The following is a 14557-nucleotide window of genomic DNA, read 5'->3' as shown; positions in this document are numbered from 1 at the left end:
ACCGCCGGTCAGACTCAATCTATGACGGGCACCGGGTTGCAAGATGGACACCTGATTTTTTTTCCCCCTCGTAAATAAATCACTGCTTATGTATTATAGCTTCACGTCACCCCCGCCGGACTCATTCTTAACAGGAGGTGAATGTGGTGATCCACCACTGTATATATATATATGTGTGTGCCTCTATTAGGGGATGTACAATAGTACCTGTATTACAGGTTTGCTGGTAAGCCCCTGCCGGCTAGCTCCGCCCACAGGGAGCAGTATAAATATTCATAAGCTCTCCTCAGCTGCCATTCTACAGCTGCAGTTGAGGGAATAACATCTCACGGTAATAAAGCCTCTTTTGTACCGTTTCGTGTTTCTGTGTGCAATTATTAGCGCATCATTGATGTTACAATTTAAGAACTCAGACACGATTCTCCGCCCTCGTTGAACTCATGCTCGATCAAAACGAGGATGGTGAATAGTGGGAGAGGCCATAAATGAGAACCGCATCAAACAGTTTGCGATGCAACCGGCCTGATCCTGTGAATGAAATCGGGATCTCGCCATAGCATGGCCAGAAACCAATTATCACCACTTAAGCCCAATTTCCATACAATTAACGAGAGCCACTGCATATCCAACGTCTTCCGTGCTTCAGCGGCCTCCCCAGCAAGTGGTCACGCTGGCGCCGATTAGTACTCCTTTGTGAACACAGCAAACTATAGACCAGTGAGCCTAACAGCAGTAGTCGGGAGGTTTCAAATGGTCATGTCATAGTGTGAATATACGGCTACTTAAAAGGTCACATGATGGAAACACTAGATTCAAGAACTGGAGTTCTTTTTTAAAAATAAATTTAGAGTACCCAATTCTTTTTTTCCACTTAAGGGCCTTTTAACATGGCCAATTGACCTACCCTGCACATCTTTTTGGATTGTGGGGGGTGGGACCCACGCAGACATGGGGAGAATGTGCAAACTCCACACGGACAGTGACCCGGGGCCGGGATCGAACCAGGTCCTCGTGATGCCCTAACGTAGGAATTCTTCATGTAGTGCGAGCAGAGTGAAACATGTGAGAGCTGCTCAGACTAGTGAAGAAACAATTGTTGTCTTGGAAGCCAGTCATTGGAACACAACACCTCTTCGCAGTGAACAAAAGGAAAAAGGCCTACTTCTCCAGTGCAATTGCAAGATGTTTTTAAAACACATACACCTCAGCAAAATGACTGTGACTCAGATACACATCCTACTTTGTGCCTAAGAAAAAGACAATAACTGATACAATCATCTTCAGACACATGAAGCAGGAAGCTAATGAAACAATCTGACCAGTATTTCACACAGTTGAGGCAACAAGCATCTTTTGTTACCTTACTGTAGTGTGTTAGGTAGCACTACTGTGTGTAACATGCGTTGCTCAATCCAGTTGTTGAAAAGGCTTTCTGTACCTTGATGAAGAAGGCTCGAAGTCGTCCAGGGGTATTGAAAGGTTTATTGAGTATCAAAGTTAACAACTGCGTGAGTTCTTTACTTTAAGATCAATACCAGTAGAAAGGTTACAAAGTTTATATACAGTAGCTATGTCTGACCACACTAGTCACCCTGAGCTAGATCAATGCTCCTGCTCTCACCACAGTCTAATCACCAAGAGCGAGAGAGCTGCATGCGTCTGGCTTTTATACCCACCACTGCTGCCATGTAGTGATCTTCCGATTTCCCATTAACCCCTTATGTACATACCCATACAAAGATCACTATAAAGCAAACTTATGTGACTTTGGTGATGTGAAACATGTTGAAAGGGATACTAGACAGAAATAACTCAAAAGAAAAATGTACTTGAGAAAGACAGTAAGCTGTTGGATCTAACAAGACCACCATCTCAGTTGAGGCTGTCAAAAAGCACACTCCAACTTTAGCTCCTGTAAACACTATTCATTGCTCATGTGCCAGGACACCACCTGCAAAGCAACAACAGCAGAATTGTGACTTGTCCAAACAATGTTTCCACTGTGGGTGGTATTTATTCATACCAGAAAGAGCTTTCCACGACTGGTAAAGATTGCCAAACCTGTGGAAACCCTAGTAACTGCTTGTGTTTTATGCTTATCGGCAAAATAAACTGTCAAGACACCACTAACAGAAGAGTGCCATGTATGTGTGCTGCAGCAAAAGAGTGAGCGAATGTAGCCAAAGTAGAGGCAAATGACCCTGAACACACTCCTTTCGGACGCAGCAACCACCCAGATGTGACAGTGACCATTGGTTGCTCGGACGTAGATGCCTCATAGATACAAGAGTGTCTGTCAATGTCATGGGAAACATGGGGCGGGATTCTCCGACCCTCCGCCAGGTCGGCGAATCCCCAGGGGGCAGCGTGAATGCCGCCCCGCTGCTCCAACACCGGCTGCCATATTCTCTGGCGCTGGTTTTAGGGCGAGTGTGGGGATCACGCAGCGCAGGTTGGGGGCCGTTGGCAACGGCCTCCCTGGCAATTCTCTGGGCCCCGATGGGCCATCGGTTTTTGGCCATTCCCGCCGGTGTGAAATGGGCCTGATCCCACACGGCGGAACCAGGCTGGTAGGCAGGCTGGTGCAGTCCTCGGGGGGCCCACAACAGTTGCCTGGCCCGTGATCGGGGCCCACCGATCTGCGGGCGAGTCTGTGCTGTGGGGGCACTTCTTCCTTCTGCGCCAGCCTCTGTAGGGCTCTGCCATGGCAGGCGCGGAAAAGCCACCCCCGCGCATGCGCAAGAATACGCCGGACGGTCTGCGCATGCACGGAACCATGCCAGCGGTTCTGCGCATGCGCTAACTCGCACTGGCCCTTGGGCACCAGTTGGCGCAGCGCCAACCCCTCCGGCGGTGGCCTCGCCCCCGCAAGTGCGGAGGATTCTGCAACTTCCAGTTGACCCAACGGCGGAGTGGTTCACGCCATTCTTGGCACCGACATTGGGCCAATTCGCCGATTGCGGGAGAATCCCACCCATGATGTTCACAAACTTCAGGATTTCCTATTCTCTGCAAACGAGGAACATGAAAATTTTCCCTTGCAACAGTGACAAACCACTGAAAATTCTTGGGCATTTTGAAACACCAATCTCATTCAAAGACATCAGAGTGAAGACTATTTGATATCATATCTGGAGAATGTGACAGGCCGATCATTTCCACACAGCATCAGATCTGCACATGAGTGACATCAATTACATGATTCCTGCACATCCCATCAAAATAACCCCACACCCTGAAACAAACAAAGATCCTCAACACCCCCATCCTCCTTCCCCACCTCCCTCAGCAGTCAACGGTAACCAACTCCCTAAAGTGCATGATGAACAAACCCCAACAATTCACCCCCCTAATTCACCCCCCTCAGCGCAAACCCCATACTTTCCAGGGTCAAAAACTCCAGCAGGTCCCCCCTCTGCTGCCACGCCGAGGCACAGGGTGGAGAAGCTGACCTCCACCCCAACAAGACCCACCTACAAGCAATCAGAATAAAACCAGATGGTTAAGAGTCAACTGCATTGCTATATGTCTGGAGCTCCTTGTCGGCCACACTAAGGATGGCAAATTTCTCTGAACAACATTAGAGAACCAAATAGTTTTTTACATCCATCCAAAAGTTTCATGATCATCCTTATTGAGACTATTGTCTTATTCCAGACATATTGTCTAATTAAATCTAATTTGCAACCATCTTCAGTCAGAATTGCTGAGTGGATGATTTATCTCTGCCTCTTTCTGAGATCCCCAGCGTCACATACCAACCTTATACTAATTTGATTCACTTGGCTGTGATAAAAAGAAATGACTGAACACACTGGATAGAAGATCAGCCCTGACAGCGTTCCCACTTTCGTACCAAAAACTTGTGCACTAGAACTAGCCGTGCCCCGAGCCAAGCCGTTTCAGTACAGCTGCAGGACCGGCACACCACAATGTTGTGGAAAACTGTTCAGGTATGCCCTGTCCACAAAGAGTAGGAAAAATCCAACCCGGCCAATTACCATCCATCAGTCTCCTCTTGCTCAGCAGCAGAGTGAAGGAAGGTGTTGTTGTCAGTGCTTAATAGGTAGAAAATAAGATGAAGGAGAAAATGTATGCTTATGACAGGTACATGTCACGTAGAAAATACAAATGAAAACCAGGCTGAGAATAGAACATTCAGTAGGGAGGTGAAGAAGCAAATAAGAGAAGCTACAGCTACAGCAAATTCATCTACATCCATATACGGAAAAACAATTTGCGGATGTATAGGCCAAGGCCCTGTGTTGAAAAAAATAGCGGGAGAGATAACTTTCATAAATATTTTTTTATAGTACCCAATAAATTTTTTCCAATTAAGGGGCAATTTAGCATGGCCAATCCACCTATCCTGCACATCTTTTTGGGTTGTGTGGGTGAGACCTAGGCAGACACGGGGAGAATGTGCAAATTCCACATGGACAGTGATCTGGGGCCGAGATCGAACCTCGATCCTTGGCGTCGTGAGGCTGCAACCCTAACCACTGCGCCTCCGTGCTGCCCATGACTTTCTTTTGTCTAACTCACTTAATAGCACAGAGGAATTGTATTAATCCTTTATTCCCCACAGCATATCGTAAAAGTTTGGCAAAAAGATGATTCGGCAAATTAGAGACCAGGGGCGAAATTCTCCGACCCCATGCAGGGTCGGAGAATGGGCCGGCGGCGGCGTTATTCCCGCTCCCGCCGGGTTTTTAATTCTCCGAGCGGCCAAAAACCGGCGTTGTGCAAATCCAGCCGGCAGCCTCTGAAAACAGCTGGCGCCGGCGGGATGTCATTGATTTTTAACAGACAGACATTCTCCGTGCCGGATGGGCCGAATTCCCACCGACGTGGCCACGGGTCACGTCGGCGAAAAACAGAGTAGCTTTAAAACGGCGTCAACCATTGATGATGGTTGACGCCGTTCAGTGACCTAGGGCGAGTGCGGGGGTAGCGGCGTTGGAAAGGGGTGGATTGGGGGGGGGGGGGTTGCGGCGTTTGGGGGGGGTTGCGGCGTTGGGGGGGGTTGTGGCGTTTGGGGGGTTGCGGTGTTTGGGGGGTTGCGGCGTTTGGGGGGGGTTGCGGCGTTTGGGGGGGGTTGCGGCATTTGGGGGAGGGGTTGCGGCGTTGGGGGGGGTTGTGGCGTTTGGGGGGGTTGCGGCGTTTGGGGGGGTTGCGGCGTTTGGGGGGGGTTGCGGCATTTGGGGGGGTTGCGGCGTTTAGGGGGGGTTGCAGCGTTTGGGGGGGGTTGTGGCGTTTGGGGGGTTTGCGGCGTTTGGGGGGGTTGCGGCGTTTGGGGGGGGTTGCGGCGTTGAGTTGAGAGAAGAGGAGGGAGGGGGGTTGCAGCGTTGAGTTGAGAGGAGAGGAGAGAAGGGGGGGTTGCGGCGTTGAGTTGAGAGGAGAGGAGAGGGGGGGCAGTGTTGGAGGGGGGTAGGGGTGTTGGGGAGGGGGGTAGGGGTTGTGAGGGGGGTAGGAGCATTGGAGGGGGGTAGGGGTGGTGAGGGGGGGTTGGGGTAGGGGACAGCGGCGTGCAGAGGGTGGGGCGACGGATGCCCGGGGTCAATGCACCGTCGCCCCCCCCTCTGCACGCCGCTGCCCCCTACCCCAACCCCCCTCGCCACCCCTACCCCCCTCCAACACCCCTACCCCCCTCCAACGCCCCTACCCCCTCACCACCCCTACCCCCCTCACCACCCCTACCCCCCTCCAACACCCCTACCCCCTTCCAACGCCCCTACCCCCTTCACCACCCCTACCCCCTCCAACGCTCCTGCCCCCCTCACCACCCCTACCCCCCTCCAACGCCGCCCCCCCCTCTCTCAACGACGGTACCCGTCCGCTCTCTCTCAACGGCGGTACCCCCCCCTCTCTCTCAACGCCGGTACCCCCCCTCTCCTCTCAACGCAGGTACCCCCCCCTCTCCTCTCAACGCAGGTACCCCCCCTCTCTCCCCCCTCTCCTCTCAACGCCGGTACCACCCCCTCTCTCCTCTCCTCTCAACTCAACACCGCAACCCCCCCTCTCTCCTCTCCTCTCAACTCTACGCTGCAACCCCCCCCACAACTCAACGCCGCAACCCCCCCTCAACTCAACGCCGCAACCCCCCCTCAACTCAACGCCGCAACCCCCCCCTCAACTCAACGCCGCAAACCCCCCCCCCTCAACTCAATGCCGCAACCCCCCCCTCCCCCAACTCAATGCCGCAACCCCCCCCAAATGCCGGGACACTCTCTCTCTCCCCCCCCCCCAAACGCCGGGACACTCTCTCTCTCCCCCCCCCCCCAAACGCCGGGACACTCTCTCTCTCCCCCCCCCAAACGCCGGGACACTCTCTCTCTTCCCCCCCCCCCCCCCCCCAACGCCGGGACGCTCTCTCTCTACCCCCCCCCCCAAACGCCGGGACACTCTCTCTCTCCCCCCCCCAAACGCCGGGACACTCTCTCTCTCTCTCCCCCCCCCAACGCCAGGTCTCTCTCTCCCCACCACACAAACGCCGGGACTCGCCACTTCCGCAGCGGGTGAAACTGACGCGTATCGCGTCAGTCCGCTGCTGGCCCTTTCGGGAACGGAGATTAACGGCTTAAAAGAAGGCCCCGACGCCGGAGTCATCCACACCACTTTTTCCCGCCGGAAATGGGCGTCACGTCGGTCCGCGGAGAATTTCGCCCCAGAAACGGATTTACAAATCGAGGCAGAGGGCATTACTGAGGCATTAAATAAATACTTTGCATCAGTCTTACCAAGGAAGAAGATGCTTCCCAGGCAGTGTTGAAAGAGGAAGTAATTCAGACACTAAAAAGGGTTATATTTGATAGATTGTCGGTACATGAAGTAGATGAGGCACCGTGACCAATTTAGATGTGTCCAAGGATAATGAAGAAGTGACAGTGGAAATTGTGGAGGCACTGACAATAATATTTCAGTCTTCCTTAGACTTGGAGGTGCCAGGTGACTGGGGCATTTCAGAAAAGGGTGTAAGACTAAGTCTAACATGTACAGGCCAGTTAGTTTAACCTCATTGGGGGGGAAACCTTCTAGAAATTATAATTCCGCACAAAATTAATAGTCACATTGACAAACAAGACAATACGAAATAAAGGGCACAATTCAAAAGAGGGTGCAGGAGCACGGTATATATGTGCATAAATTATTGAAAGTGGCAGGTTGAGTGCAATTTAATAAACATACGATATCCAAAGCTTTATTAAAAGGGGCATAGGGTACAAGAGGAAGGAGATTGTGTTGAACTTGTGTAAGACACCAGTTTTTCTTTCGTTGGAGTACATCTGGCTCTGGATGCCACAGATTAGGAAGGATGTGAAGGTATTGTAGACACTACAGAAAAGATCCACAAGAATGTTTCTAGGGATGAAGAGCTTCAGTTACGCAGATAGGTTGAAGGGGTTAGGATTGTTTTCTTTGGGGAAAAGAAGGTTGAGGGGAGATTTGACAGAGGTATTAAAAATCATGAAGGTTCTGGACAGAATAGATAGGGAGAAGCTTTTCCCACTTGTGAAAGGATCGATAATGAGAGGGCACAGATTTAAAGTAATTGGCAAAAGAAGCAAAAGTGATTTCTGAAAAATCCTTCTCACATAGCGAGTGGTTAAGTTCTGGAAAGTACTGCCTGAGGGTGTGGTGGAGGCAGTTTCAGTTGAAGCATTCAAAATGGAATTAGACTGTCACCTGAAAAGGAAGAACCTGCAAATCACAGGGAAAAGGTGGGAGAATGATACAATGTGAATTGTTCATTAAGCACAGACATTTAAAAAAAATAAATTTAGAGTACTCAATTCATTTTTCCCAATTAAGGGGCAATTTAGTGTGGCCAATCCACCTACCCTACACATCTTTGGGTTGTGGGGGTGAAACCCATGGACACACGGAGGGAATGTGCAAACTCCACACACAGTGACCCAGAGCCGGGATCGAACCTGGGACCACGGCGCCGTGAGGCAGCAGTGATAACCATTGCGCCACTGTGCTGCCCTCATTCAGTGCAGACATGATGGGCCGAATATCAGCCTTTTGTGTTGTAACAATTCTGTGATTCCATCAAGCTGAACTTACTGAGTAATTAAAGACAATGAGCTATCTAGACTTGAAACAATAGCTCCCTGCTCTCTCCACAGATGCTGTCAGACCTGCTGAGATTGTCCAGTATTTTCTGTTTTTGTTATTGAGTAATAGTCTCCTTTCTAATGGCAAGTTGGGGTTACACCGAAGCCACTTGGCACCAAAGCTCATTACAGCCTTGGTCCATACATAGACAAAAGAGCTGAATTTAAGAGGTGAGGTGAGAGTCAAGGCCCTTGACGAAAATGCATAATTTAACTAGATACAGCATCAAGGAGCTCTAGCAAAATTGAAGTCAAGAGACATTGGAGAAAGATTTGCCACTGGTCGAAGTCATACCCAGCACATAGGGAGATGGTTGTGGTTGTTGGAGGCCAATTATCTCCACCCCAGGGTCTCATTGCTGGAATTCCTGAGAGTAGCGACCTAGGTCCAACCATCTCCAGCTGCTTCATCATCCATCATAAGGTCAAAAGTTGGGATGTTCATTGATGATTGCACAGTGTTCAATACCATTCACAACTCCTCAGATACTAGAGCTTTCCATGCCCACATGCAACAAAATCTAGGAAACATTCAGGCTTGGGTTGATTAAGTACCAATAATATTTGTTCCACACAATTGCCAAGCAATAACCATCTCTAATGGGAAAGTGTCCAACTATTTCCCGCTTGAATGTCATTATCATCACTGAATCCACCACCATCAACAAGGGTTACCAATGATGAGAAATGTAACTGTACCAACTATATAAATACTGCTGTTACATGAGTAGGACAGAGGCTGGGAATTCTGTGGCAAGTAACTCACCTCCTGACTTCCCAAAGGCTGTCTACAATCCATTAAGCACAAGTCAGGGTGTGATGGAATACTCTCCATTTGTCTGGATGAGTGCAACTCCAACAATACTTGAGAAGCCCAACACAATCCAGGACAATGCAGCCAACTTGTTAGGTACCTTGCCCACTACCTTAAGCATTCATTCCCTTCATCACCAGTGCACAGTTACAGCATTGTATACCAATGATGTACTACAGCAACTCGTGAAGGCTCTTTGCACAATGCTTTCCAAGTACTTTACCTGGTGACTAGGTAGCAGAGCAGAAATTATACTTGAGTTTCGGCTTCTGAAAATCCAAATTACAGAATGTTTTCACAATGCTGAGAAGTGAGGGCAATAAATGCCATTACTTTGAGGTGAGCAAAATGGGCCTACCCTGGTCAGCAGTGAACCAAGCATTAGGTGGTCAAACCCTGGATAATGACCCAGTACAGCTGTGTTCAGATGATTGGGATTGGACATTTCTTCTCCTGGAATATGGATTAATGTGACACTTGTTTCTTGCTTTAATTCACTGAAATGATTTTAAAAGAGGCATACTGTAGAAAAATGTCGGAAGTAGAATCTCATTAAATTTATTTGATGGGTCTTACCAGTGAGTTAGAGATAACCTGCATAAGATCACAATGTGCCAAAACAAAAGCTGAAATAAAGAAAAACAAACTTCCTGCTTTGGATCCCAATCACAATTTTGGAAGATCCCTAGAATTTTTTATAACCCTTCAAAAATCTAGTCCCAAGTGGCTGCAGAACATTTGGGTAAGAGTGATCATTGTATCATGCAGTATAGCTTAGCAATGGAGAACAGCAAGGCACAATCTAAAGTAGGACTTCTAAATTGGAAGAAGGATGAGAGGAAATCAATAGGATGAGAGGAAATCTAGCCATGGTAAAATGGACCAATGATTGTTGGGAGAAATTGCAATGGAGAAAAATGAGGGGCTGGATTCTCCGTCAGCCGATGCCGAAATCGGGAATCACGATTGGTGGAAAACAGTTTCCTACGCCAAAATTGAGGTAGAAGTCAGTTTGACGCCAGATCGGGATTCTCTGGCCCCCCCAAAAAGATGTGAACAACAGCCTGAAAGTACAGTAGGCATAGCATTAGCGGGCCTGACGCCCAATTCTCTGGGGCCTCCACGATTTCACAACGGCGTGTTTCTCATGTGCTTTTCAAAATTGTGAACCTGGCGTCCTGGCTGCTGAGCAAGTGAGAGGAGGCAGGAAGTGACTTGGGATGACTCCGGGCGTCCGGCTCGGACACCGGCCATGCTGGCTGCGGCGGCGGGGGGGTGGGGGGGGGGGACTCTACTAGGTCCGGGGGAGGGGGGACAGGTTGAGCAGCCGAGGAGCCCACCCACAGGACAGGGGCGGCGCCCAGGCACCGACCGCCATTATGGCAGCCATCTTGCCGGCCACCAATCCCAGCACATGGGTCCACGCAGTGACAATGACCGTATGGATGGGCAAAACCCCTCCACCCCGACCATCCCACCCAACCAGTAGCCACCCATCGGGGGACCACTCAGGGCCACATCGGCGGCAGCTCCCAGTGAAGGCAGTGTCAGCCAACGGTGCCCCTGGCAGCAGGGACTGGTGCCAGGACCGGGGCATCGATGGGGCCGGAGTGCGGGGGTGGGGTGGGGGAGAATATGGTTGTTTCTCAGAATGGAGGGTAATAGTGGTGTTCCCCATGAGTCACTGCTAAAGGCACTGCTTCTTTTGATATTTATAAATTACTTGGTTATTATACAGAGTAAAACTTCAATATTTGCCAATGATGCCAAACTTGGAGATGTGGAGACAGCGACGATAACAGCCGGACTTCGATAGGCCAGACAAGTGGCCAGTGGAATTTAATAAAGCACAGAGTGAGGTGGTGGAAGGAATAGGAAGAAGCAACATTGACCAAATAACACAATTCAAGATGTGTTTACTGAGCAGAGGGTCCTGGGGTGGGGGTCATATGCATAGATCTTTGAACGTGATAGTAAGGACAGATTGATATCATAGCTAGAAAATCATATGAGATTTCAAGCTTCTTAAATAAAGGTGTGGAATGTAACAACAGGGGAATGTCAGAATTAAAGTATTGCGTCCAGTCCTGGTCACCACATTTTAGGTAGGATGTGAGTGTCTTTCAGAGGATGCAGAAGAAATTTAGCAATGGTTTAAGAATTTGGACAAGAGATGTAGGGAAGGTGTGAGGAACAATGGGCCGGATTCTCCGTTTCTGAGTCGAAGTGTTGACGCCAACAAAGAATCTGTGGACTTACATGTCAGGAAAATCGGCACAAACCCTCACTGATTCTGCTACCAGTGAGGGGCTAGCACCTGCACCGCATGGAACACCACCGAACCAACAAAAAACGGTGCAGGATTTGCCAGATCCGTAATGGACACTTGCAGGGCTGACAAGCTGCAGTCGCGCTTAAACAATACACCCCCCACACATACACTGATCAGGGCCGAAAAGATGGGAGAGGTTGTGCTAGAGCGCCCAGACAGCTAATGGGTCGGCTGGGGCCAGAGTGCAGGGCAACAGGTTTAAAGAAAGGTAACCATGCAGTTATATGGTTGCCTTGCCGGCTGTGGTAATGGTGTTGCGTACCTGTTCTTCCTGACCCCACAGCCCACTCCTGGCCACCCTCCATAACTCCGCCCAGCCCTGGCAGAAGCCCCAGGCCAGTGGCATGGCTATTGGCGAAGTATGGAGGTGCTGGACACTATCTGTCCGCCCTCTTTCGCAGCAGCCACCACGCCATGTTTACGATTCATGAGAGCACACGTGGACTGCGGCTTCGGGAATTCAGTCCATCGGAGGCGGAGAACAGCGGGTGGGCCTGCTAATGATATGCGAATGGTGTTTCAACTACACGTGTCATGTGTCACATTGACGCCGTTTCCGAGGAGGTGGAGCATTGCGATTTGCCGTCAAACCGGCACCTGCTGTGATTTCGGCAACGGGAGCTATTCTCTGCCCGATCACATGCCCCGATTTCGGTGTTGGCCAAAGGAGAATCCCGTCCAATGTTTTTACACAACAAGTAGAATGACCTGGAGATCGCTGTCTATGGTGATGAAAGCAGTCAATAGATTATTTAAAAAGGAAATTAGATTGACACTTGAGGGAATTAAATTTACACAGCTATCGGGATAGAGCAGGCAATTGAGGCTGATTGGATTGCTCTACAGATTCTAGCCATGACTCGATGGGCTGAATGGACTCCTTCTGTGCTTTGATGACTTGCTGGCTCTATGAAGCCAATGATAGAGTTGGCTTCTATCTCACTGGCATGGCCACATTGTTCTTGCCTTTCTATTAGCAACCATTATCACACTTTTTTTATTTACATAATAACATTTACTTTTTACATTCTTACAGAAAAGAAAGATGCTGTCACTGCTACCAAGCCCAAAACGATTAAAAGTAGGTATTTGATTGCAGTCAATAAAACAGAATTAATTTTGATTTTAAATGACGCTCTTCACCTGAAAATCTTGTTTGCATAATTTCAATTAAGACAGTTATGGGGTCTTTCACCGTGATTCAGATCAGTGTTCAGATGCCAAGGTTGCCTGAAATTTTAGATATTCAATCTTTATTTTGATTTCAAGATAACTGGACCCAAGCAGGAGATAATTAATTTCTCTATTGGATGTTCTGAGTGTTAAATGGGTTAGAAGAAGCAGTGAATATTTCTAATCAATTATTTCCTTTACTGCCAGTGACAGGTGACATGTTTGAACATAATTTAGGTCACGTAATTGGCCACTTTCCTAATATTTCCTCATTTGCATTTCACAAAGCTAAAGATTTTCACCAAAATTATTTTTCCACGTACAAAGAACTCTCACAAGATGTTGACAGAGGTAGAGATAAGCCTAATCAGTGCAGCTCTTCGGAGGGAATACCATTTCTACTTAAATAAATCCACAAATTGTGAATTAGTTTCCAGTGCGCTGTACAAGCTTAATTTTTAAATAGAATTTATAGTCCAGAAGGAGGCCCTTCGGCCCATCGAGTCTGCACTGGCTCTTGGAAAGAACACCCTACCTAAGCCCACGCCTCTACCTTATCCCCGTAACCCAGTAACCCCACCTAACCTTTTGGACACTAAGGGCAATTTATCATGGCCAATCCACCTAACCAGCACATCTTTCGTCTGTGGGAGGAAACCGGAGCACCCAGAGGAAACTCATGCAGATACAGGGAGAACATGCAGACTCCGCACAGACAGTGACTCAAGCCGGAAATGGAACCTGAGATCATGGAGCTGTGAAGCAACTGTGCTAACCACTGTGCTGCCGTGCTACCCAGCTGCTTAGTTGACTGAAATAGACCAAATAAATCTATTAGGGTTCTTGCCATATGTCAATGAAGGAAACGTTCACAGCATTTGTGAAGAGAATAACATAGATTCGTTTCAGGTCGGTGACTTCGCTCGGGCCAGCAGCTGACTGTTTGGGATGGGCTTATCATTTTACTAGACTGGAACCCATTTAGAAATGGGAGGGAAATTGGCCCTAGTACTTCTTGACAACTAGGATGACTCGTGAAATCCCTTAATAATGATGCAAATAATCCTGAATAATCCCATGTAATACAAGTTGATTATATCTTATATAATGTCTATTTTTGTACCCCATTGATTAATTGAGGTTACACAGAACACTATGAATGTATTGCTGCAAGCGATAAAGGGAGGTTTTGTTCTGGTGGCTACTGTTTGTAATATTGTGTTGGCAATAAAATCACCTCCAACATTGAAATGTTACCCTTTTTACTGCAATGTTTGCAAGAGTAGGTTACCTGTAAACAAAGTGTAAGTTACTGTCTTCCACATTAATGCCCTTGCAACCTCGAGGTACCTTTGCATTGCCTGATGTCTAGTTTCTATCAGCATTATTAACCCGGGATTCATACATACAGATTCAAACTGAAAATAGTGAGGAAGCTATTATGTTACCTGCACATTATCTTAATATAATTTTAATGCTCCTATCTGTTTCAAGACAGATCTTCCCTTTATCATTCTTTATGTCCCAGGGAATTCATGTCATGTGTAAAAGTAAGAGATAGCTTGGTAGTGGTGGTGGGTCTCAGCCTCATTCCCTTCTCTGTAATGTCCCAGATTCATTTGGGATGCGAGAGACAGGAAAACTAGTCCCAGTAAATGGTTTGTTATCACAAACCTTGCCTCTGGCTATTCTGTGCAGGATTTGTAATCATTATGTATGTGAAATAAGCATCCAGTGTTATTAGATATTGAAAGACTTTGAAGGGCTTTGAAAAAACACAATGTTAAGATGGATGTACATCAGCCAGTTCTTCACTATTTTCTCAATTCTCCCCTTTTGGTACCGAGGTTATGATGAGTTATTATACCAAGTGTTCATATTTTATTTATTCCAAATGCATTTTTGGGGACAAAGAAAATCAAAGAAAATGGAGATAATGCGGGAAGGTGGACTTGTGGTCGAAGATCTGTTATAATCGTGTGAAGTGGTGTAGGCTCTAAGGGACAAATTGTCTACTGCAGCTCCTATTTCTTATCTTCTTGGGGGCCATCATATTTTCAGATGGAGGGTGTGAGGGGGTGAGCATGCAAAATAGGATGGGTGGCTATCCCACTCCCT

General features: G+C 48.2%; 1 protein-coding gene across 3 annotated transcripts in view; it reads left to right on the top strand.

The window, feature by feature from the left end:
• trdn (triadin) overlaps window positions 1-14557 on the top strand; it is a 289756-nt gene that overhangs the window by 242583 nt on the left and 32616 nt on the right. For all 3 annotated transcript variants that reach the window (XM_038799724.1, XM_038799725.1, XM_038799723.1), the window contains one exon: window positions 12303-12346. In XM_038799724.1, coding sequence (XP_038655652.1) covers window positions 12303-12346 — 44 coding nt within the window. The remainder of the gene's footprint in view (window positions 1-12302; window positions 12347-14557) is intronic.

This window comes from Scyliorhinus canicula, chromosome 6 (assembly GCF_902713615.1).
Source record: "Scyliorhinus canicula chromosome 6, sScyCan1.1, whole genome shotgun sequence".
Classification (NCBI taxonomy): Eukaryota; Metazoa; Chordata; class Chondrichthyes; order Carcharhiniformes; family Scyliorhinidae; genus Scyliorhinus; species Scyliorhinus canicula.
This window is presented reverse-complemented; position numbering and strand designations above follow the sequence as displayed.